Source organism: Rhipicephalus microplus, chromosome 3 (genome assembly GCF_043290135.1).
Source record: "Rhipicephalus microplus isolate Deutch F79 chromosome 3, USDA_Rmic, whole genome shotgun sequence".
Lineage (NCBI taxonomy): Eukaryota > Metazoa > Arthropoda > Arachnida > Ixodida > Ixodidae > Rhipicephalus > Rhipicephalus microplus.
The window spans coordinates 88,490,857-88,514,579 of record NC_134702.1 but is presented as its reverse complement, the minus strand read 5'-3'; the positions used below and the strand labels follow the sequence as shown (position 1 = coordinate 88,514,579).

General features: G+C 45.7%; 1 protein-coding gene across 1 annotated transcript; it reads right to left on the bottom strand.

The window, feature by feature from the left end:
* Nucleotides 1-1,648: 1,648 nt before the first annotated feature.
* LOC119172515 (uncharacterized) lies at nucleotides 1,649-23,408 on the bottom strand. Its single transcript, XM_037423658.2, has 6 exons — nucleotides 23,203-23,408; nucleotides 20,303-21,683; nucleotides 19,422-19,432; nucleotides 4,638-4,862; nucleotides 1,863-3,126; nucleotides 1,649-1,774 (listed from the first exon to the last, which is right to left on the bottom strand). Coding segments are annotated over exons 1-6 (3,072 nt in total). The 5' UTR covers nucleotides 23,392-23,408; the 3' UTR covers nucleotides 1,649-1,772.
* Nucleotides 23,409-23,723: the final 315 nt, after the last annotated feature.

The following is a 23,723-nucleotide window of genomic DNA, read 5'->3' as shown; positions in this document are numbered from 1 at the left end:
CAATAAATTTTTCTAAACAAAAAATGGGATAATTCATGACGTTGTGGCAGCCATGTAACTGCACTTGTTAGCTGCTCCAAGAGAGTTCACAAAGGGCTCTCGAAAAGACGATCTTCCAGCTCAGTAGGGCACATGCCCTGCATGTTTCGCGTGGGTCTTTCGTTTTCAGTGCGGAACGCATTAAATGAATGCGCTGTCGTATGCTCTCGTACACTGTCATCGTTGTATGCTACTGCAGCTTGGCGTGGCGCAGGCAAAGTATTATACAGCATAGCCAATTCAGGATTCGCCCATGCCAAAGATAACTTTTCTTCATCTTGTTCTTCGAATGTCATGATGAGTGAGGCCGGCGAAACTACATACAGCATAGCCATTTCAGCGTGCACACTTGCCAACGAGAAGTTTTGTTATGGGTGGTAACAGCACACAAACTCATTGCACGAAGAGAAGGCACACAAACAAGCGCTGACTCTCAGCAGAAGATTTATTGAAATATGCAAATTATCTGAGGACATAAGATAAACATACAGAACATGCGCCGAGGGGCCAGCGAGGGACCGTACCGACGTCAATAACAATTTTCGCCGCTGGTAACTGCTCAGGCGCGACAAAAAATCAATTCAAACAAACATGCTTGTTCTTTATGTTTATCCTATGTGTTCAGATAATTTGTAAATTCCTAGTAAATCCTCAGTCAAGAGTCAGGGCTTGTTTGTATCGCTCTTCTTCGTGCCGTGAAAATATATACCACCCATAATATATCACCAACTAGCCCAACTATCAGTCTTGCTGCAGAAGTCTTGGTTCCCTTGTTCTTCAACCATTTTGATATGAATAGATGTAAAAAGAAATCTTCAAATAAAAAAATGGGGAAAACAAGGAAGACTTGTGATAAGGAAAAGAAAACGTATAATTATCGTAACAGCGAACTTACAAGCCATTGGGAAAAAACTATTACAAAGTGAAGTCTCACCTACCCCTTTAATGCCCGCGGGGCTGAGAATTCACCAGGTGCCTTTTCTTTCTAGTGACTCATTGTGTTTAGCAAAGAACGAGGAACCCTTATATTCTCTTTTACTTTAGTTCACTCTAGTATACGCCCCTATAGAGCGAAAGTAATATGCAAAAGAATCTTCCAGTCGTTGATAGCAAGACTTAGAGGGCACAGAAGGACATCTTACAAGAAACTGGAAAAAACCGATCCTGCACCATATTTATATATTAAAACAATTAGCAGCGAGCCACGCAGTAAGTGAAGGATTTAATAAGATGATTATATTTCAACATATATAAATTTACAACTGTTTTCTTGGTTCTTGGTTCGGCAGAAGAAGGTGTGTCCTAGATATATGTTCCCTGTTTGACACAACTTCCACATTTACGTTACTGTTCGCACATTTGAGTGCCACCGAAGGAAGTTTTACAAGTCTGCCAATTCAATGTAGCCTTCTGTCTTGAAGTTCATATTATAATTTAGCGTAACATTTTTGTTCAATTTATGCACTGGTTTTGTACGAGTATGTTCACAAAATTACCATGAAGCTGCCAGGCGTAGACATTCATTCTGTTTGCTTTGGAACAGCGGTGCCCAGCAGAGTGATAATTCAGGAAGAACACTGACTCAAAAGACGTTATCATAACAACTACCTTCTTTGTACAACTGAAACCATTTATTTGGAAACAGTATTTCACACTATTCACAACTGAGCACAAGCTCAGAAAAATCTTCTTCGTGGTTTCGACGTACGATGTCCTCAGAAGAAATGAACAATTTCTGCAAAGAGAAATGAACACACATGAGTGATCATGTTTTCTGCCAGTAAATAGAGCAGTCATAATTGTTGCCAAATTCATATACTTACACTTCTTCCTGCGGAGGAGAGCGGTGTAGTCGAAGGGAGTGCCGAGACCATAGCCGTAGTTCAGGCCGTAGACACCAATGCCGTGGCCGAGACCGTAGTGGCCAGCGCCGTAGCCAAGGCCTCCAACACCATATCCGTAGACTGGAGTGGCATGGTAGGCAGCGAAGGCTGGGGCAGCATGGGCGACAGTAGCGACCGCTGGGGCGTGGTGGACAGTGGTGGTGGCAACAGCTGGTGCGGCGTGAACAGTAGCGACAGCTGGGGCAGCGTGAACAGTAGTAACAGCTGGGGCAGCGGCGAAGGTGGCGACTGGAGCAGCGTGGGCGACGGTTGCGACAGCTGGGGCAGCAGCCACGACTGGAGCAGACTGGACGACCTTAGTGACGGCTGGGGCGGCGTAGGTGGCGATAGCTGGAGCAGACTGGATGGTAGCAACGCGGGTGATAGCTGGAGCAGCGGCAACAGTAGCAACAGCTGGGGCGGCTTGGTAGGTCACGCGGGAGACAGCTGGAGCAGCAGCAACAACTGGGGCGGACTGGTACACCTTAGTCACGGCTGGAGCAGCAAAGGTAGCGACCGCTGGAGCAGACTGGTAGGTGACACGGGACACAGCAGGGGCAGCAGCGACCACTGGAGCGGCCTGGTAGACCTTAGCCACAGCTGGGGCAGCTTGGTAGGTGACCTGAGAAACAGCCTGGGCAGCAGCAACAACTGGAGCGGCCTGGTAGGTGGTCACGCGGGAGACAGCTGGAGCAGCAGCAACGACTGGAGCGGACTGGTAGGTGGTCACGCGGGAGACAGCTGGAGCAGCAGCAACGGTGGCGACGGCTGGGGCGGCGGCAACAAGTGGGGCGGACTGGTAGGTGGTCACGCGGGAGACGGCTGGAGCAGCGGCGTAGGTAGCGACAGCTGGAGCAGCGTGGACAGTAGCGACAGCTGGGGCAGCGTGGACAGCAGCGACAGCTGGGGCGGCGTGGACCGCGGTCACGGCTGGAGCAGCATGGTAAGTAGATACGACGCCAGAAACAGCTGGAGCGGCAACGGAATAGCTGGCGGCTGGTCCATAGGCAAGTCCGTGACCGAGACCAAAGCCGGTGAGGCCGGAGTAGCCGATTCCGTGGCTAAGACCATAGCTGGCGAGACCAACGCCACTGCCGAGACCAACGCCACTGCCGAGACCAACGCCACCAGCGAGGCTGTGGCCGCCGTTGATGAATCCAGCAAGAGCGCTGGAGGCCAGGGCGAGGACGACGCAGAGGCGGAACTGCGTGGAGCAAATAATGTACAAAGAGCACTGTAAATATTAAATAATTGTGTTGATAACAATCGAACAGAGCGTTGTTGAAAAGAATGTATGTCTGCATTGTTTACTAGTCGCTGATTTTTCGTTACCTCTTTCAATGTTATAGGCCTCTAGTGGAGTCGTGATCACTCCCAAAAATAAATGTTAGACTTTCACACATGCAGTTAACCTATTGCACTTGATACGTGTATGGTCTATGATGGCGTGGACATTGCGTGTCGGTCATCGAAAATTTCGAGCTTATTTGTTGAGTATATGATCATTGTTATGCTCTTCAATAAAATATGATAACAAAAAAGAGAAAGTGAGTAATTTGGTTCGAACAGTTTGCATTTCGGGTTCCCAATACACGCACAAGATAGATAATGTGTCACCCGGGCCGCAATATTATAACGGTATTTTTTTCATGCTGGCACAAGATGATTAAAAGCCAATCAGTTGTTCTTGTATAGAAATGCCTACTCCATGCTTTAAAAGACTGCGCAGGCACTGCTTGGTAGAATGTTATTGTGATAATCTGGTGAACTTTTAGATATTCAAGAATATATAAGTAAACATAACAAATGGGAGTGCAGGTATTCATGTACATAGTTCTAATTACGGAGTAGGAACAACACAACTAATATGAAAAATGACCTATCTTTACTATATTGCTTAACAGCGCCACCATGTGGCAGCATACATTGAACAAATCGACAAAAGCAACGCTCTGTAAAGAAGCAAAAAAACGACAAATAAGTGTTGGTAAATTAGTACATCTCTCATGACGTTCAAAGACCGGCACTAGGATGTGCACAAACATTTTGATTCATTAGGCTGAACATAAGCATTTACGCAAAATTGATTTCCTATTTTATTATGAAATATCTTTGATTCAGAGAAAAAACATTGAAGAGAAGTAACTTATCCTTTTGTTATATCTCGACGAAGAAGGTTATTTGCCTGAAAGTTAGTGCGTGCAATAATAGGTTGCACTTTCAGAGGATGATGAATCTGCGTGAACACGTGACTAGAGAGGTGGGAGGGAGATTGCCTGGCGTAGCCATCTGCTACGTGGTGACCCACTTTGAAATATTCATGAAAGTGGGAAAGAATAAGTGCTTCTCTTTTTTCTAGGGAGGTCAGAGTAGCATTGCTTTATACTTAACTATCATAGACGTTTGCAATATATTTTCCGCACTGAAGATGGCTGCTCTATTTCGTATTGCAATGTATGTTTGTCTGACGATCAAAACCCTTTCAGGAATTCCCAGGCTTGGCGATGTAGCCGATAAACCAGAGCGTCAGTGAGTCATACAAGGTCGATATCGGAACACAACCCAGATATTTGCATTTTAAAGATTCCGGTAAGTACAACTTTTGGTGTTGGCGGTAAGACTATAGACGGGCTCCAAGGAAGCACTGAAATTATCGTGCTTAAATCTTCAAGGTGACTGTAGGCCGGCTCAAGGCTGAGGGCGGTTCGGGCTTACCATGGTTGCTGCGGTAGTACCGTTGGCAATCCAAGGGCTGCTGAAGTGATGCAGGCTGCAATCCGCTTTTATACCCAATAGTGGAAAGAGTGAAAGCGGAAACGGAAATGGTGCGGTGGTGGTGAAGGAAGAAAGTGTGACATAAATTACTCTTTTAACCGGAATTTCATTGTAATGTTGGGAAGACATAGCGAAACAGATCCGGTTAAGGGTTCGCTTTGCGTTCTATGCAGCAAGAATAACAAAGATCGGGCGCTTTGTTAAGAAATGTTTTTTTTACATTTCGGGAAACACCTTCTTCAGAGGTGAGAGTGCATTCGCGGTGACGCTGAGTAATCTTTTTATCCTCTCCCGTTCCTCTCCCCGCCAAACTAGACAAAAGCGATAGCGCAAGAAACGCTCGCCAAAGGGGAGGGTGGGGCCGTAACTGGAGAGAGGTGAAAGCATTTTTATGCGGATGGTCGCAGCGTGGATGTCGGCTCTATGGAGACATATATGCAAACCCTCAGGCATCATGGATCTCGAGAAAAAAAAAGAGGGCACCGACTGGCTTGAGTTACGGACAGAGAACGTTCAGTTTCCCTCTCTGGAATTTACATCCGTGCTAGTCTGTGCCAAAGGATGAATGAAGGAGCAATGAGAGCGTTATCATCAGTTTGTTGTAACGCTCTGAATATTTGGCTCTCCGGCATTCGCTGTTCCGAAATTTGGAATAAATCAATTTTGGAATGCCGTAATGGGCTTGGAGTTACTTTAAGTGGTATATAAATGTTGATAATGAGAAGCGGAAAGCGCTATTGTTTTGTTCATGTAATCTATAAAAAATGGAGAGCAGTTGAACGTTTATTAGACAGGACTCCGCTGACGCGTACAGTATTGCGATATGAAACGCGAGAAAGTGTACAAGGTACTTTTTTTGTGTGTCATTTGGTACTTTCCATTCAGAGCAATTTGTTCAACGAACATTCTGCCGCGTTAAATCTTTTTAAGCTGTTAATTTGATGTGAATCATCATTCTTCTTTTATGGCTTAGTTTGAATGAAAACGTTTTATATCTTGAAATGTTACTACTCAATAAATTTCCGCTAACTTTCTGTAATGCTGAATACAATATTTATAGTTTCATAACTACTCCACATATATACAAAATAGTTGAGGCTGAGTGCATCAAAATAATTGGTGCCTCTTCTTATCGAAACTTTTCTGTAGGCATGCACTGTTTGCCACTCTAGAAAGCTCTCCGTGTGCTCGCAGCAGTGGTCGAAACAAAAACAAAACAAAAGAAAAGAAACTTGGCTGCGACCTAAAAAGGTCAACGCGGCACTTTCGCTATAGTTTTGCTTGGCGCTCTGCTGAAGTTTCTTTGTTGTGGTATCGGATTGCCTTGCTTTGTCGAACGCGAAAAAATGCTGGCCGCGTACCGGCTCATTCTCTTCGGCCTAGAATATTTGACTCGCGAAACAGCAGAAATACTTGTGCTGTGCGCGGAAACGCTGAGCCTCTTCGGAGAAGGGGGGCCACGGAGTGCGGCTGCACTTTGCATGGGCTCCTGCTTTTCATGCTGGCTTTTGTGGTTCAACGCTGTGACACTTCTGCGTTTTTGCGCTGGCCAATAGACCTCTCCCTGTTTGTAAATAGTGGGACGCCACTGCGGGCACCCCGCCCACCATATCCTCTCTCAGAGCAGCTGCTGGTTGGCAAGAAAGTTCTTCCGGCGGCATCTTTCTGCATAGCAGAGCTGCGTGTCTGCATTCCTTCGACAGAAATTGATACATTGCTGTGTTCTAAAGTCACAGCTTTTGAAGAAAGGGGGTCACGGAAAGATCACTTCTCATAGTGTGGAAATTTTCTCGTCGATGTTGGATGGATGGAGAAACTTTATTTAGAATAATGAGAGACGCAACTTTAGCACGCAGTGAGCTACACCCACGTAGATGGCTGTCATAAACAAGTCTGATCTTTGTCGAAAGCGAATATTTTGAATGAGCACGGTGAGCGGCACTTTGAGAATTATTTGCATGGCACGGATGTAAACTTATTCTATTTCCATCGTGGCATGTGCAATGCAGTATAAACGACGTACATCATTGGCCGCAGCATGGTATAGAGCTGCTGTGCGCGATATCATGGATAGGATTCTCACTTATTGCGCAAAAACCTGATCGGAGATGAATAAAAAAAGAAAGAAACACTTCTTGCCGTGGGTTAGGGTGAGGTTAACATATCCTCGAGAAAATCAAAGCGACATTCTGCCGCTGCGTTTTTCAATAACCCAGTGAAAATTCATGTGATGTAAAACCTGACATCCTAATGATAAATAATATAATCTGGCACACTTACCTTGTTGAATTTAACACATATAACGTGCTTTCGTACATACATATTGCTCCTTTAGGTCTGATACACACTTCTAATGTGCATTGTCACTTCATAAGGATCGAGCCGTAAAAGTACAAAGTAGATAAGAAATAAAAATTACCGCTGCTTCTATTAACCCGTGTCAGGTATTCAATAATACCAGTTATAGCCGTAGTGAAGCATATATGCTGATTCGGCAGCGCTACAACATGCTTATAGCTCATGCGTAGTCGTATATACCACCCGGAGATCATGAACGTTTATTTTTCTGCACGCCGCGCATACGCTGTGATGTACCTAATCCCAGATGATCGCGTCAAATGTACTTTTATATTAACTACAATGTCAGATTGTAAAGTTCCAATCCTGTAGAGACTGAAACTGTGCCACAACGAATATCAGTGTTTTCGCAAACAGGACGCATTGCGTTATTCACACTGCACACACCACGCACAATATTCCAGTTTCCCCGTACGTAAAGGTGAACCAATATTATCGATGCCTTTCAGCGCACACTACACGCCACAGTCAACACTGAACATTTTCGAAGGCGATGCCACTGTTCCTCGCACAGGCCGCCACGTGTGTTCTCCGAGATAAACAGCCAGCCAGCGTGGCGAATATTTCATCATGCACTTTATCACACAGCTACATTTTTTCTGACACATACCACAGCTAATGTTGCCACTGTGATATGAAGATTAAGCCTTCAAAAAAAAAATTGGCAGCATCGGTTTGCGTCGGTTTGCGACTCTCCTTACGAGCTGCGTGAGCTGGAAGACTGTGCGTTGAAGTCTACTAAGCGTGGCGGCCCCTGATCCGTCGTGATGCGGATGCAAGCCGAGCATGCGAAGCGAGGTGACCTTCGGTATTTGGACCCCGTGAAGGATTATGCATGGGTCTGGTGCTTCGCAGGTTGCAGGTCTTCCTCGCGTGCGGGCCGTGAGTACAAGTAATTCCAATTTTTTAGGTGCAAAATGGAGGCCGCAGCTTTCGAGGTAGTTCTTTATGACATTGAGTGCCTCCTGAAGGCAGCTTTCTTGCTCTCCAGGGCCTCGAGTCCAAAGCGTAATATCGTCCACGTAAATGGCGTGACGTAGGCCCTGTATTTTTTCGAGAAGCCGTGGGAGCTTAAGGAGTGCTACGTTGACAAGGAGTGGTGACACAACAGAGCCTGAAGGACAACAGGCCTGAAGGAAAACGATACCCTGAGAGTTGTGCAGGCACTTCTAACTTGCCGAATCACATATGGAACTGTGTACCTCGCTCTCAAGACATCTGAAGTCGACAAGCTGAATGTGCTCATCCGCAAAGCTACCAAGCTCGCCATAGGGCTACCTCCAATGGCGTCGACCACCAGACTCCTAAGAATGGGTATACGCAACATCTGGCAAGAGCTGGCAGAAGCCCAACGGACCAGCCAACTCGAGAGACTTATGATTACGATGACGGGCAGATCGGTCCTTGAGCGCTTGGGCTACAGCGAGAGCTACATCTGCGAGGCAGAGCGCAAAAAGAAGATGCCGCCATACATGCGAGAATCATTTGCCATCGCCCAAGTACCGCGTAACATGCATCCCGAGTACCATCGGGAAAGACAAATCGTTCGAGTCAGCGCCATCCGCAGAAGACAACAACACGATCCAGGCGTTCGCTACATCGACACGGCAAAATACCCGGGCGAAAATGCCTACGCTTTAAGTGTGGTCGACGCGGTTGACTCGCTTGCTGGATTTCGGGCCGACCGGTCGTGCGCTCGCGCGCTCCGCGCGCTTGCGACCTCCGGCGTCAGCGTGGCTCTGGCCGACTGCGCTCGCCCTACGTCACCTCCTGCCGCCGACGACCTTCCACCTCCGACGACAGTGCAGCTCTGACTTACTGGACTTGCTCTACGCCATCCACCGACGCCAAAGGAGCTCTCGCAGGTGCGCCCCGTCCTCGGACTCCAGTGACCGTGCTCCCATCTTTCCTATCTCTTCTATCCCCTCACTTTGTCGTCGCTCGCTCTGGCTTACCACCTCACGTCTCTCCCTCTCTTCTCCTTCTTCGGCTTTCCTACATCTTTACTCCTATCCTGTTTATCCCTCCTCACCCCCATCCCTCGTGAGCTACTGTGGCGGTGTCGCTCACTGAAGCAGACAGTAACGGGGCTCACTTTTCTCTTCTTTTCTCTTTTTAAGAATCACTTCTCTGTGGTCGACGCAGAAGGACAAGAGCTGGCATCCGCCACCCTCCGGATGCGGAGCTCCGAGTCTGCCAAGGAAGCAGCGATCGCCCTTGCCACTACGACTGGGAAGGACGCGGTCGTAGTTTTCACAGATTGCCAATCCACTGTCCGCAATTACACGCGAGGCCGAATCTCCGCCGAAGCTCTCAAAAGTCTGAGAAACAGCTGAACTCCGCTTCCTTACACCTGTGTGGTATGGGTGCCGGGGCACGAGAGCTCGATGGAAATGAAGCGCCTCACGCCGTGCCCGTGGTCACGCCAACCAGGCCTGCCTCAGCGCCTCGCTTGACCCGCGGAACGAAACGGCCGTGAGTGCGTCATGAGCGTGGCATGTAGCCATGTTCTTACACGACACGCAAGTCATGATTTTCCATGATTTTCATGTTAGGGCTGTCACTTGTGTTCGCCATGCAATTATGCCATACCATACCAGTTTTGCAACACGCCTTGTAAACGAAACCACCACAGGAGCGGCAGGACCATGAAACGTTAATCATAAGATTATTGACATACATATCATAGTTTTTATGTTATGACTAGTCAAATATGTTATTCATGCATTCATGTTATGCCACACCAAGTTTTGTATCGATACTATTATTTAAACAGCCAGGAGAGCTAACAGTCGTAGGCGGATAGATAGATAGATAGATAGATAGATAGGTAGATAAATAGATAGATAGATAGATAGATAGATAGATAGATGGATGGATAGATGCGCTCAAAGTAGCCAAAGTTCGCTAAGAAATGCTTCGCATTCAATATGGCAACTGCTTATGTGTTTGGGTCTCTCTGAAAGATAGTGCACTTTTGTGCTGCGTTGCTACACTGCTAATCAAGGTCTTGTCATCAGCTTGACGGCTTCAACGAGGATGCTTTCATCGAAGGCCTTGTTTAGATTACGATCGCCGAGAACTCTGGAATTAGATGGTGTAGCAGCAGCAATTTGGCATGGCCCAACGTGTCTTGCGCATAAGGACAGTATAGAGCCGGTTGAATAAACCACCACCACTGCCGGTGCGTTAGCTCGTCATTTCTGCCGGCTTATCTTCCCAAACAACGTTTGAAAAGAAGCAAACTGTTTCTTTTCAGTAGTTTGCGTATAAACTAAATAACTACAATTTGATACGAAATTGAAAGCCCAGAAAGCAGGCGAAATTGAATTATTCTCAAGGTGGCGGCGGCAGTGGTGGCGTGAGGGACAAAACGAGTGTCAACGAGCGATTTCATTAAGGCTTCACTTTTCAAGCGGGAATGCGCTATAAATTCTGTCTCACATGCTGCGATCGCAGCAAAAAAGTCGTTCCGTTTGCTGCATTCACAACCAACGCTAATGGTGGTTTCATTTCACATGAACTTCAAATGCTCTGAGACTGAAGTGGCAGGCAACGTTTTCTCGCCACGGTTGTATGGTGGGAGACGCTGGAGCATTTTTCAAATGTAAAGGAATGATCGGTGCGTTGTGATATTATTAAGTTTTCACGAACGACAACGAAACACACGTGTGTTCCGTCATTCTAGAACACCTTCCAATCTGAATGCAGCTTAAAATGCGCAACACCGGTCATTACGAAAACTGACACGTACGCGCGATTTCAACGTCTTGGCAGGCCCGGTCTTATTTCGATGGGCCCTGACCGAAAATCGCGGCGCCGCTGCGATCAGGGCGGGACATTTCCAACATGCTGGTAGCTCACCGCTAACCACTGCGGGGGGAGCGAACTGCCTTTTTTTTCGATGCGAGCGAATTCGCAGCCTGGACAATTGCTACTTTTTGTGTGATATAAAACAGCCTTAACGCGGATGCTGCGAAAGCACTGGAAGATTCATTTCTAGCGATGGCTTGAAATGAATCTTCGCAATTATATAAAATGAATCTTACGCAATTTATGTGCTTTCAGAAGTGGTGTGATTCTACGTTTTTGCCTCGCGACATTGCAATAGCCATTAACCGGACTCCAAGGAGTCTTGTTAATAAATAAGGAGCCACTTGTTGGAAGTAAAAACAGGTAGGAGTGATCCGTTCACGCGACTCTTAACGACATGACTTTATGGGCTACTGTTCGAAAGCAATTTCGGCCATCGACGCTACTGTGGGATTGAATACAGGCCTACCTATGTTCGTATACCGGGCCCAAATCCTGATATTTATCTCGGTCTTTAAATAATACATCGGCTTTGTTACTGCACTTCATGCATTTAGATGAGAAAATCTGTGGAGAGTCTGAAGACCTTCACCTTAGTATTGCAAAACCACCGAGCCTAAAAGCTGCTTTTGCTACAGTTACGCAGTTTGGACAATCAGAGCCAGAGCTATGCATATTGCAGTTAAGAAAACATAAAAAAAAAACACTCGCCGGGTCTGTCATGCATTTGTCTCAGAGGACTCGAAAGCAAACGCATTTCTTAGTACAGAGTACTTTAGGAGTCCTGGCTGCCATGCGCTATCGTGGGCGGGGATTGTTCACTGTCGTCGATTTGTGCAGTCAACAGCACAAACGACAAAGCAAGCTGTAGCATATTGAGCGCATCGCGCCAAGGAGAGGTCTTGATGCTGATAATAAATGCAGATAATAACACGCCTTGATGATGATTTTACGTACGAAAATTAACACTAGGTGGAGGGAACCGCAACTCGAAGCACAGAAGCACGTATAAAAACATTGAAAGAAGAACGGAGTCCGAAGTTCAAAGATAAATGTAAAGAATAGAAAGAAAAACAAAAAGAAATAAAAATTAAGGAAAATGTACAAAAAAACGGGAGAAAATTTAAGGAACGTGAAAAAGATAGAATATACCAAAGAGAAACAACGAAGGTTGCCCTGCTGCTTTCATGCTTCAGGCTTGTTACCCCTACAAGCCGAATCCATCTTAATGGCTTTATTCCTAGTCGTTTGTGTTTATCCGCCTCCTTCCTCTTGCAAAAACGTTCTGCATCTAAATTGCTTTTCTCTGTCTAGAATCGGAGGCATTTAAGCTTTCTCCTTCATCTCATGGTTTTGCACAACGTCGGTGATCACCCCAGCCAACCATGATTTCAGCTGATGACGTCATCTAACGACGTCACAAATTTGGTGATCGGTGATGTCATGCAGCAGTATCACAACGTGATGTGCTTTTGCATCACTCGCGTGGACGCCACCGATGCGGATGGTCGATTTCGTGTTTGATGAGGTATTTCATGGCTTTCTTGTTAATAAGTTTAGTAGACAACCGACACAGATGATCTTTCGAGCACATACGTTCCTATACGGTCATTTACCATCGCTCACTCACAGAGTCACCCTCACAAATTCTTAGAAGTACACACGCTCACTCTCAGACACCTGAATACACAAGCCCGTTACAGACTCATGCATTACTATGCATACAGCCGGATACACTCAGGCACGCATATCTAAACACGCACACATATCTAAAGTCTGAGTTCGGTAAATGCCTTTTCCTTGAGCTGGAGATTATTAGTACACATCTGTCATGAGATCGCACTGGTGATTCACGGTGACCTAGAAGAACGAAAATGGCTTTGACTCGGCACTTCTTGCTGCCCCGCCGCGGTTGTCTACTTGCTAAGGCACTCGGCTGTTTACCCGCTGTTCGCGGGATCGAATCGCGGCTGCGACGGCTGCATTTTCGAAGGAGGCGAAAATGCTGTAGGTCCATGTGCTCAAATTCGGGTGCACGGTAAAGAACCTCAGGTGATCGTAATTTCCGGCGGCACCCACTGCGGTGTCTCTCTTAATCATATGGTGGCTTTGGCATGCTAAACCCCACATATAAATCAATCATTCAATCAGCGCTTAGTACTCCAATGTGTCCGTACCTGTGGTTTCTTAAGGTAAGGCTATTGTAGGTGCGAAGTTCGATAATCTTGGTTAGTCTGCTATGCTACAAATCTTCATAATTTTCACACAGTGCAGGATCACGCAACACTGCCTCAGGAGGAGGAAGAGTCTTTATTGTGAGAATCCGACGGCCTTTGTGGTGCGGATCCCATGCCTAGGCGTCAGCTAGGAGCCCTTGCTATGGCACAAAGAACTTTATTAAGGTCCCGAGGAGCAGTCCAAGACTTATGCTGGATGCTTCCACGTCAGGGCAGAAAAGACAAGCCCTTCTGTCACCACACGGGCCCTATAGACGGCCTCTGGCTCAGGTAAATATTGAACTCGGAAGAGCATTTTTTTCACTCAGGTCCCTAACTAGTTTTGCTGGTTGCCTCGTATGCCTTCTTGGCGGTGGCGGCCTTAGTAGTAGGTTTTTTCTCCATAAGTAATTTTATTTTAGTTCCTATAATTGTTGCCTTTATTCATTTGTGGTATATTTTTTTCGGTCTCTCTTTTTCATTCTCTCTTTTGGCTTACCAAGAATTCATTTCGTTGAACGGTCGTTATTCATGTAGTCCAGAGGCCATCTTCGTTGTATTTGTACTCCTTGTATAAATTTTACTATCTGTTCCTGGTCGGTATGAATGAAATACACCCCAACAAGTGATACTATACGAGGTGTCCAGAAATAAGCTTTATGACTTTATTATTGAATACCACTGGGAGGTACTTGAAGACGAGCTTTGCAGATAGCTTATGTACCGGGTGGGGCAAAGAGTGCGTCAATAATCAACATCTTAACACTGGTACTTTAGGCGCTATTAAGTCCGAACCTTATTCGGATCAATGCAGATCAGGTGTTGCTACGCGGTCACTTTGAATTGCGATCAGGCTCGATTGCGATCTGCGCATCGAGATCTCATTCCCTGATAACAATTTCACTGACGTCTGCAAAACACTCGATCAGGATTATTTGAACCATGTAGCGGCAATGATTGCTTATCACAGTTAAGAAATACAATCTGGACCAATCTTGAGTGCGATAAGGGGTGGCCGTGTATTAACGGTGTAGCAATCGTTGTGAGCCACCAACTAAAAAAAATAGCGATTAGTGAACTCTTTGGGGACTACAGTAAGCGAGCATGCATGCTAATCTTGAAAAACTGGAGGCAGTCACGTTCTGCATAATTTAATGTGGAAGGACTTTTCTAGCAATTAAATGCAGTAAGAGATCTGTCTGAAAATTTTAATGGCTGTTTGGACGATTACGCACGCAAGTCACGGGGCACTTTCACAAAGCTGATCCCTGCCACCCCGCAGCTGTCGTGTGAGTCGTTCAGTCCTACAGCGGGTTAAATGCATAAGCAAAAATTATAATGCCTGCACTTCGATCAGCGGAGATGTTAGTTTATTTATCCAGAGCAACATGGAAGTTATGCTCATCATGGACGAGCGCGCGCTCGTTGCGCCCTCTTCTCCATCTGCGTCCTCGTCGTCTTGTGCTTCACTCCCAGAACATGTGCGCCAATTCTTCTCGCATGGATTGCAATAACCTTGATGGGTAAGATAACTAGTAGAGAGAAAGATTATTAATGAAAGAAAACGAAAAACAGTGAGAGAAATAACTTGATAAGACAGATGCTTGGGCTATAGTTGATGACAGGGAATAAACATATTTGCACAAGGAAATAAATCTTTTGTAAAAATAATTTTTTTCTAGACACTAAGTTTGAACCCGAGCATGCATGATCCGAAGTCTATTGCCGTAACCATTCTCAAACTCTTCAATAGGAATGTGCACACCTATTGTAGTCACTCAACACTTATTCATCTTATCTTTGAATACTGGGTAGCTGATTGCGATAAGAATTGTCTTACTTTTTGCTCCCCTGGATCAGTTCTGCCAGAATTGTTTTCACGTATCTCTCTTCACTGAATTTTAGGAAATCCACAAAACCTAATTTTCGATACCCAGTACATAATAAGCTGGACTATGTTTAGCTACTGCATTGGTAAACATTAGATGAGAGCATATAGTGTGACTAAGAGCACTTCGTAAAAAATGTTTTTCTATGCGAAGCATGAGCAACTTTTAAACTTGATCCTTGGAGGAACAAACCTCGGTAGTGGTGCAGACCATTTTATGCAAGTTTATGATTTTTCTTTGTTTATTCCCCACCACAAAATACTCATTTGGTGCTGCCTGATGATGGCTATGACTTTATGAGCTGTATAGCCTCAGAAAATTGCAAAGAACGCCGTTTCTTAGTGTTTAAAATAATTTATAGAGCTAATATAGTTTAGTCACTGCTCACGTATCACCTGCAAAAACTAGATAATTCTACGAGAGACACCGCAGTTGACCACATCAAAAATTTATGCCTACTCCCTTTTTTTGCATTTGCGTCATAATAAGTACATGGACATCCAGCATATGTTTCCATTGAAATGCAGTTGCCATGACCGGGACTGAATCTGACGACCTTGAGCTCACCACGGGAGCAGCGTAATGACTACACCACGGCCGAGGGTAATATCTGCATGATGAATTATGGACTAAAGTATTGATTCTGTCAATCAGAGCAGCTATAAATCGTAGCAAGCCGTACAGAATGGTATTCATAAGTTCGCATGTGGACCTCTGAAATCTGCAGAGTGAATGAATGAGTCTTTGTCAATCTTTCCGGGTCTGTGTGGTATTTTAGTAATGATACCTTGTCACACACAACTGTTGCGGCAAAAAAGGTTTTAACATGAAATTTATTTCAATCTTCACGTAGGTAAGTTGATTAACACAGGCATCGTGCATTTGTGACTTATTGTGAGAAGGTATATGCACGTCATCATGAGCTTCTGCGACGAACTCAAAAGAAAAGTATACATCAATGAATCTCATCGAAGCCTGGTATCATGGCAGAAGCGAAAGAAGACTTTCGTAGGCATATGGCGGCTAGAAAACCAAGTCTTCATTCTGTACTAGGCCATTAGAGTCGCTGAGGCAGGAAAGCTTGCAGCCAGCTCAAGCGGCTTCTCGACTGACCATCTTCTATAACCTTTGATGCCTTCTCCCCTTACCTCATCCATTTCTCGGTGTAGATAAGGTCGTTTCTTCCTCCTCAGAGCCGGATAGCTGCCGTTCAACTTGCTGAGTACATAATGAGAGCAGACATACAATCATCTGTGTTTAACAAAAAAAAGGACATGATGAATTGCACCATGTAATATTTAATGCGAGAAATATAGGTTCTGTCTAGAATCACACAAATAAAACAGGGCGAGCTCTCACCAAAATGCCAAGACCTCAAAATATTCCAAGGTGTCCACAGCTATTAAAGTAAGGAGACAATTCTCTTTTCGCCAAGGCTCTGCTCCAGATGCGCCTCATTATGATTACGCTATTTCGGTGTAACGCCAATGTTCATACCAATTGTGGCAGCCTGAACAATTTCGATGCGGGAAGGAAAGTTACGCGCACAAACAAGTGGTATTTCCTTCATTCCTTGATACAAAAAATTAGAAAAAAAAGCATTCCGTGGATCGCATGCTTCATGAGAATATATTTCATGCATAGCAGTTAACGAGTAGCTGCCTATATGGCAATTCATGGTGCTTTAGGGAAAGCCTACGCAGTCGACACCTGTGTTTGTGCATATTCAGTAGCTGCGCGCTTATCCTGGCCTCAACATCGACCACCGCTACACTTGCCCGCAAAAAGTTGCTAGTGGCCCAACGTAAGGCCACCCTTGGCGTTACGCCATACGTGTCTGTTAGGTTGAAATGTATAGTGAGCAGTGTTTGCTGTTCTATTCGAGTCGGCACGATCAATCCATGATTACAGCTTGCTGTGATTTAAGAGTACATGCAGTTTGTGTCGCATTGTTACAAGGGCGATGGAATGCACTGCAAGCAAAGTTGACATTATCACCCCCACCAGAGTCGATCTTAGGCAAACATCACCACATACTGATGAAGCACGTTTAACTTATACTCTCTTCTCGCTTTAGGTCCTCTAATTTATGCCTGGAAAGCCCAATCATGCGCAGCCGAAATGAGCTGTGAAGGAAGTCACTCAAACCTCTGAGCTGCGACTGATTATACCAATTATCTCGAGAACACTGGCAGCAACTTTCTGGGTGAATCACTTAGGCGTCTGGGCTTGTCTGTTGTCAGTTGACCGTACTCATGGTGACGATGACGCTGATCACGCCGCAAGGTAGCCACCATTTATAAACACGATGACGCTGATGACGATGAAGAATAAGCGCGTTACACGTTAGACATTGTCTTTCTGCCGGATGAAAAGGAACGTGAACATGCTATCTCCCGTGAAAGGTAACGCCGACGCGGACAACAAGCTAACCGTATTGGCCGCCAATTCCATTGAAAGACGACAGCCTTTTGTCTGGAGGCGCTGCGTGAGATATGGTTACCATCTCGTAGTAATGCCGGGAAACAGGAGCCTGTACAGAACCCACGTTCACTGGCAAGTTGCAGCCCCATGTCATCGACGGAGAATTTCTTCAAGCATAGTGATGCATTTAGAGCGAAACGTAAGAAACACAAGGGTCTTTGTAATTACGTATTTATGTATTTTAATAATTGAACACACCAACTAATACGTATTGATGTTGCGCCTCAGATATGCGTAATACTTGCTGTTTGATTGGCAATATTCACAAGTATCAACGCTTCCACCAGATTAAGATGACTGGCCAGCCAAGAAGAGCTCAAATTCTCACTGGTGGGCTGAATCATGTGACAGACAGAAAGAAAAAAAAAGGAGAACAAAATTTCTGCTTTGAGTTTCCCAAGCAGAGTTATCGTTTGTAGAAAAACGTTTTGAAACAGGCCTCTCACCATGACCAAGCAACGGTGGTGCTTGAAACTGCTTTGCAAAAAGGCTCTATGCAGGCTCATTACTGGAGAAGCAATCATGTTACCATGTGCAATATAGGCTTGTGAGAGAGTAGATTAACAACCAGGCGTCACACAATGCTAACTGTGCAACGAGTGAGTACAACGTTACAAAAGGCCGTCATTATTATCCATCACCATCAGCAACATCGCGAAAGGGCACACTTGACCTAGATTACGTGCCTGTATCCCAAACAGGGTGATAATAGGCAGCGTAGTGGGTATCTCGCCAGAGTACTTGCGTCAGTTGCCAAATAATCGCATAATAATTATAATATAGTAGGAGGAAATTAAAGTAGTGATGTGGTGTTACAAAGTGCAATTATCATTACTAGTGCGTTGTTGAAAACATGCAATCAACTAAATGCCTTATGACATATTCTCATTATCATCAGCCGCACCATCACCAATGTGTACATTATAAGGCCGCACATATGTGTCGCTGGTAACTCACTTGGACACAGAATAACCAATAATGGCATATCTTATTTAGAAAAAAATGGGATGATTTATGACGTTGTGGGAGCCATGTTACCTGCACTTGTTAGCTGCTCAAAGAGAGTTCACAAAGGGCTCTTGAAAAGACGATCTTCCAGCTCTGTCGGGTGCATGGGCTGCATGTTCCGCGCGCATCTGTCGTTTCCAGTGCGAAACACATTAAATGAATGCGCTATCGCATGCACTCATACACTGTCATTGTTTTATGCTACCGTAGCTTGGCGTGGCGCAGGCAAAGTCGTATATATGGCACAGCCAATTGAGGATTGGCCCGCGCCAAAGAAAACGTCTGTTCATAATGTTCTTGGAGTGTCATGATGATTGACGCCGGCGAAACTACAAACAGCATAGCCAGTTCAGCGTGCACACTTGCCGAAGAGAGGTATTGTTATGGGTGGTAACAGCACACAAAATCATGGGACGAAGAGAAGGGACACAAAGAAGCGCTGACTCTCAACTGAAGATTTATTGAAATACACAAAATATATGAGCACATAAGATAAACATACAAAACATGCGCAGAGGGGCCAGCGAGAGACTGTGTCGACGTCATTAACAATTTTACGCTGCCGGTAACTGCTCAGGCGTGACACAAAATCAATTTAAACAAACATGCTTGTTCTGTATGTTTGTCTTATGTGTTCAGTAAATTTGTATTATTATAAATCTTCAGTTAGGAGTCAGCACTTGTTTGTGCCCTTTCTCTTCGTCCCGTGAGTTTCTGTGCTGTTACCGCCCATAATGTGTCACCAACTAGCCCAACTATCAGTCTTGCTGCAGAAGTCTTGTTTCCCCTGTTCTTCTACCATTTCGATGTGGATAGATATAAGTAGAAATGAAGAAAAAACAGAAAATTGGAAAAAAAAGGAAAACTGTGATAAGGAAAAGAAAACGTATAACCATCGAAACAGCAAGCATACAAGCCATCGGGAAGAAACTTTTACCCGGTCAAGTTAGGCCTACCACTTTAGTACCTGCATGGGTGAGAATTCACAGGTGCCTCTACTTTCTAGTAAATCAATGTGTTTAGCAAAGGACGAGAAACCTTTATATTGAACCTTTCTTTAGTTCACTCTAGCATACGCATGTATACAGCGAAAGTGATAGGCAGAAGAATCCCCCAGTCTTTGATAGCAAGACTTAAAAGACACAGAAACACATCTTACAAGAAACAGGAAGAAACTGATCCTGCACCATATTTATATAATATAACAATTAGGAGCGAGCCACGCAATAAGTGAAGGGTGTCATGAATGGATTATATTAAAACATATATAAATTTACAACTGTTTTCTTTATTCACTCGGCAGAAGAAGGTGTGTCCAAGACAAATGTTCCCTGTTTGACACAACTTGCATGATTACGTTACTGGTGGCACATTTACGTGCCACCGAAGGAAGTGTTACACGTATGTCTATTCATTGTAGCCTTCTGTTTTGAAGTTCATACCATAAATTAGCTTAACATTTTTGTTAAATTTGTGTACTCCTTTTGTGCGAGTATTTTCCCAAAATGACCATGAAGCTGCCAGGCGTAGACATTCATTCTGTTTGCTTTGGAACAGCGGTGCCCAGTAGAGTGATAATTCAGGAAGAACACTGACTCAAAAGACGTTATCATGACAACTACCTTCTTTGTACAACTGAAACCATTTATTTGGAAACGGTATTTCACACTATTCACAACTGAGCACAAGCTCAGAAAAATCTTTTTCGTGGTTTCGACGTACGATGTCCTCAGAAGAAATGAACAATTTCTGCAAAGAGAAATGAACACACATGAGTGATCATGTTTTCTGCCAGTAAATAGAGCAGTCAGAATTGTTGCCAAATTTATATACTTACACTTCTTCCTGCGGAGGAGAGCGGTGTAGTCGAAGGGAGTGCCGAGACCATAGCCGTAGTTCAGGCCGTAGACACCAATGCCGTGGCCGAGACCGTAGTGGCCAGCGCCGTAGCCGAGGCCTCCAACACCATATCCGTAGACTGGAGTGGCATGGTAGGCAGCGAAGGCTGGGGCAGCATGGGCGACAGTAGCGACCGCTGGGGCGTGGTGGACAGTGGTGGTGGCAACAGCTGGTGCAGCGTGAACAGTAGCGACAGCTGGGGCAGCGTGAACTGTAGCGACAGCTGGGGCAGCGGCGAAGGTGGCGACTGGAGCAGCGTGGGCGACGGTTGCGACAGCTGGGGCAGCAGCCACGACTGGAGCAGACTGGACGACCTTAGTGACGGCTGGGGCGGCGTAGGTGGCGATAGCTGGAGCAGACTGGATGGTAGCAACGCGGGTGATAGCTGGAGCAGCGGCAACAGTAGCAACAGCTGGGGTGGCCTGGTAGGTCACGCGGGAGACAGCTGGAGCAGCGGCAACAACTGGGGCGGACTGGTAGACCTTAGTCACGGCTGGAGCAGCAAAGGTAGCGACGGCTGGAGCAGACTGGTAGGTGACACGGGACACAGCAGGGGCAGCAGCGACCACTGGAGCGGCCTGGTAGACCTTAGTCACAGCTGGGGCAGCCTGATAGGTGACCTGGGAAACAGCTGGGGCAGCAGCAACAACTGGAGCGGCCTGGTAGGTGGTCACGCGGGAGACAGCTGGAGCAGCAGCAACGACTGGAGCGGACTGGTAGGTGGTCACGCGGGAGACAGCTGGAGCAGCAGCAACGGTGGCAACGGCTGGGGCGGCGGCAACAATTGGAGCGGCCTGGTAGGTGGTCACGCGGGAGACAGCTGGAGCAGCAGCAACGACTGGAGCGGACTGGTAGGTGGTCACGCGGGAGACAGCTGGAGCAGCAGCAACGGTGGCAACGGCTGGGGCGGCGGCAACAATTGGGGCGGACTGGTAGGTGGTCACGCGGGAGACGGCTGGAGCAGCGGCGTAGGTAGCGACAGCTGGAGCAGCGTGGACAGTAGCGACAGCTGGGGCAGCGTGGACAGCAGCGACAGCTGGGGCGGCGTGGACCGCGGTCACGGCGGGAGCAGCTTGGTAAGTAGATACGACGCCAGAAACAGCTGGAGCGGCGACGGAATAGCTGGCGGCTGGTCCATAGGCAAGTCCGTGACCGAGACCAAAGCCGGTGAGGCCGGAGTAGCCGATTCCGTGGCTAAGACCATAGCTGGCGAGACCAACGCCACTGCCGAGACCAACACCACCAGAGAGGCCGTGGCCACCGTTGATGAATCCAGCAAGAGCGCTGGAGGCCAGTGCGAGGACGACGCAGACGCGGAACTGCGTGGAGCAAATGATGTACAAAGAGCACTGTAAATTTTAAGTGATTGTGTTGATATCAATCGAATAGAGCGTTGTTGAAAGGGATGTATGTCTGCATTGTTTACCAGTCGCTGATCTTCCATTACCTCTTACAGTGCTTTAGGGCTCTGGTTAAGTGGTGATTACTCCAAAAAATAAATGTTGGCTTTCAAAAATGCAGTTAACTTACTGCACTTGATACGTGTATGGTCTATTATGGCATGGACATTGTGTGTCGGTCACCAAAGTTTTCGAGCTTATTTGTTGAGTATATGTTTATTACGCTCTTCAATAAATATATCATAAGAATTAAAAGAGAAAGTGCGTAATTTGGTTCGAACAGTATGCATTTTGTGTTCCCAATACACGCAGAAGACAGATAATGTGGTTCTCGAGCTGCAATATACTATCGATATTGATTTTTTCATGCTGACACACGATGATTAGAATACAATCACTTGTTCTTGTATAGAAATGCCTGCTCCGTGCTATAATAGACTGAGCAGGCACTGCTTGGTAGAATTTCATTGCGATAACGCAGTCAACTTGTAGATATTCAAGAATACTTAAGTGAACATAACAAATGGGAGTGGAGGTATTCATGTACATAGTTCCAACAATGGAGTACAACAGTACAACTAATATGAAAAAAGACCTATCTTTACTAAATTGCTTAAAGCCTCACCGCGTTGCAGCGTACATAGCACGAATCGACAAAAGCAGCGCTATAAAAAGAAGCAAAAAAGGACCGAGAAGCGTTGCTAAATTAGTACGTCTCTGAAGACGTTTAAAGACCAACACTAGGATGTGCACAAATATTTTGATTCATTAAGGTGAACATAAGCATTTACGCTAAATTGACTTCACATAATATTCTGAAATATTTTTGATTTAGAGTGGAAATACTTAAGATAAGTAAGTTATTCTTCTGTTATATCATGACAAAAAAAGTGGATTTACTTGAAAGTTAGTACGTGCAATAATAGGTTGCACTTTCAGAGGATGATGAATCCGCGTGAACACGTGATTGGCTAGGGGAGGAGGGGAGGTTGCGTGACGTAGCCATCTGCCGAGTGGTTACCGACACTGAAATATTCATGAAAGGGGGAAAGAATAAGTGCCTCTATTTTTTCTACACATGTTAGATTAGCATTGCTTTATACTTAACTATCATAGACGTTTACAATAAGTTTTCTGCAGTTAATATGGCTGCTTCATTTTTAATTGGAATGTATGTTTGCCTGACGTTAGTGATCTAAACCCTCTCAGGAATTCGCAGGCTTGGCGATGTAGCCGATAAACCAGAGCGTCAGTGAATCATACAATGTCGATAACGTAACACAGCCCTGATATTTGCATTTTAAAGATTCTGATAAGTACGACTCTTGGTATTCGCGGTGAGACTATAGATGGGCTCCAAGGAAGCACTGAAATTATCGTGCTTAAATCTTCAAGGTGACTGTAGGCCGGCTCAAGGCTGAGGGCAGTTCGGGCTTACCATGGTTGCTGCGATAGTACCGTTGGCAATCCAAGGGCTGCTGAAGTGATGCAGGCTGCAGTCCGCTTTTATACCCAATAGTGGAAAGAGAGAAAGCGAAAAAGGAAAGGGTGCGGTGGTGGTGAAGGAAGAAAGTGTGACATAAATTACTCTTTTAACCGGAATTTCATTGTAACGTCGGGAAGTCATAGCGATACAGATCCGGTTGAGGGTTCTCTTAGCGTTTTATGCAGCAAAAATAACAAGGATTGGGTGCTTTGTTAAGTATTGTTTTTTTTTTAGATCTCGGGAAACACCTTCTTCGGAGATGAGAGTGCATTCGCGGTGAAGCTGAGTAATCTTGTTATCCTTTCCCGTTCCTCTCCCCGCCAAACTAGACAAAAGCGATAGCGCAAGAAACGCCCGCCAAAGGGGAGGGCGGGGCCGTAACTGGAGAGAGGTGAGAGCATTTTTATTCAGATGGTCGTAGCGTGGATGTCAGCTCTATGGAGACATATATGCGAACCCTCAGGCGTCATGGA

Bases quoted from the DNA above. Each gene is read 5' to 3' on its own strand.
- LOC119172515 (XM_037423658.2), bottom strand. From the start codon at position 23,391: ATGACTTCCCGACGTTACAATGAAATTCCGGTTAAAAGAGTAATTTAT. The intron at 21,684-23,202 runs GTAAGCCCGAAC...TGCTCCACGCAG, and splicing joins GTACTATCGCAGCAACCATG to TTCCGCGTCTGCGTCGTCCT. The intron at 3,127-4,637 runs GTAAGCCCGAAC...TGCTCCACGCAG, and splicing joins GTACTACCGCAGCAACCATG to TTCCGCCTCTGCGTCGTCCT.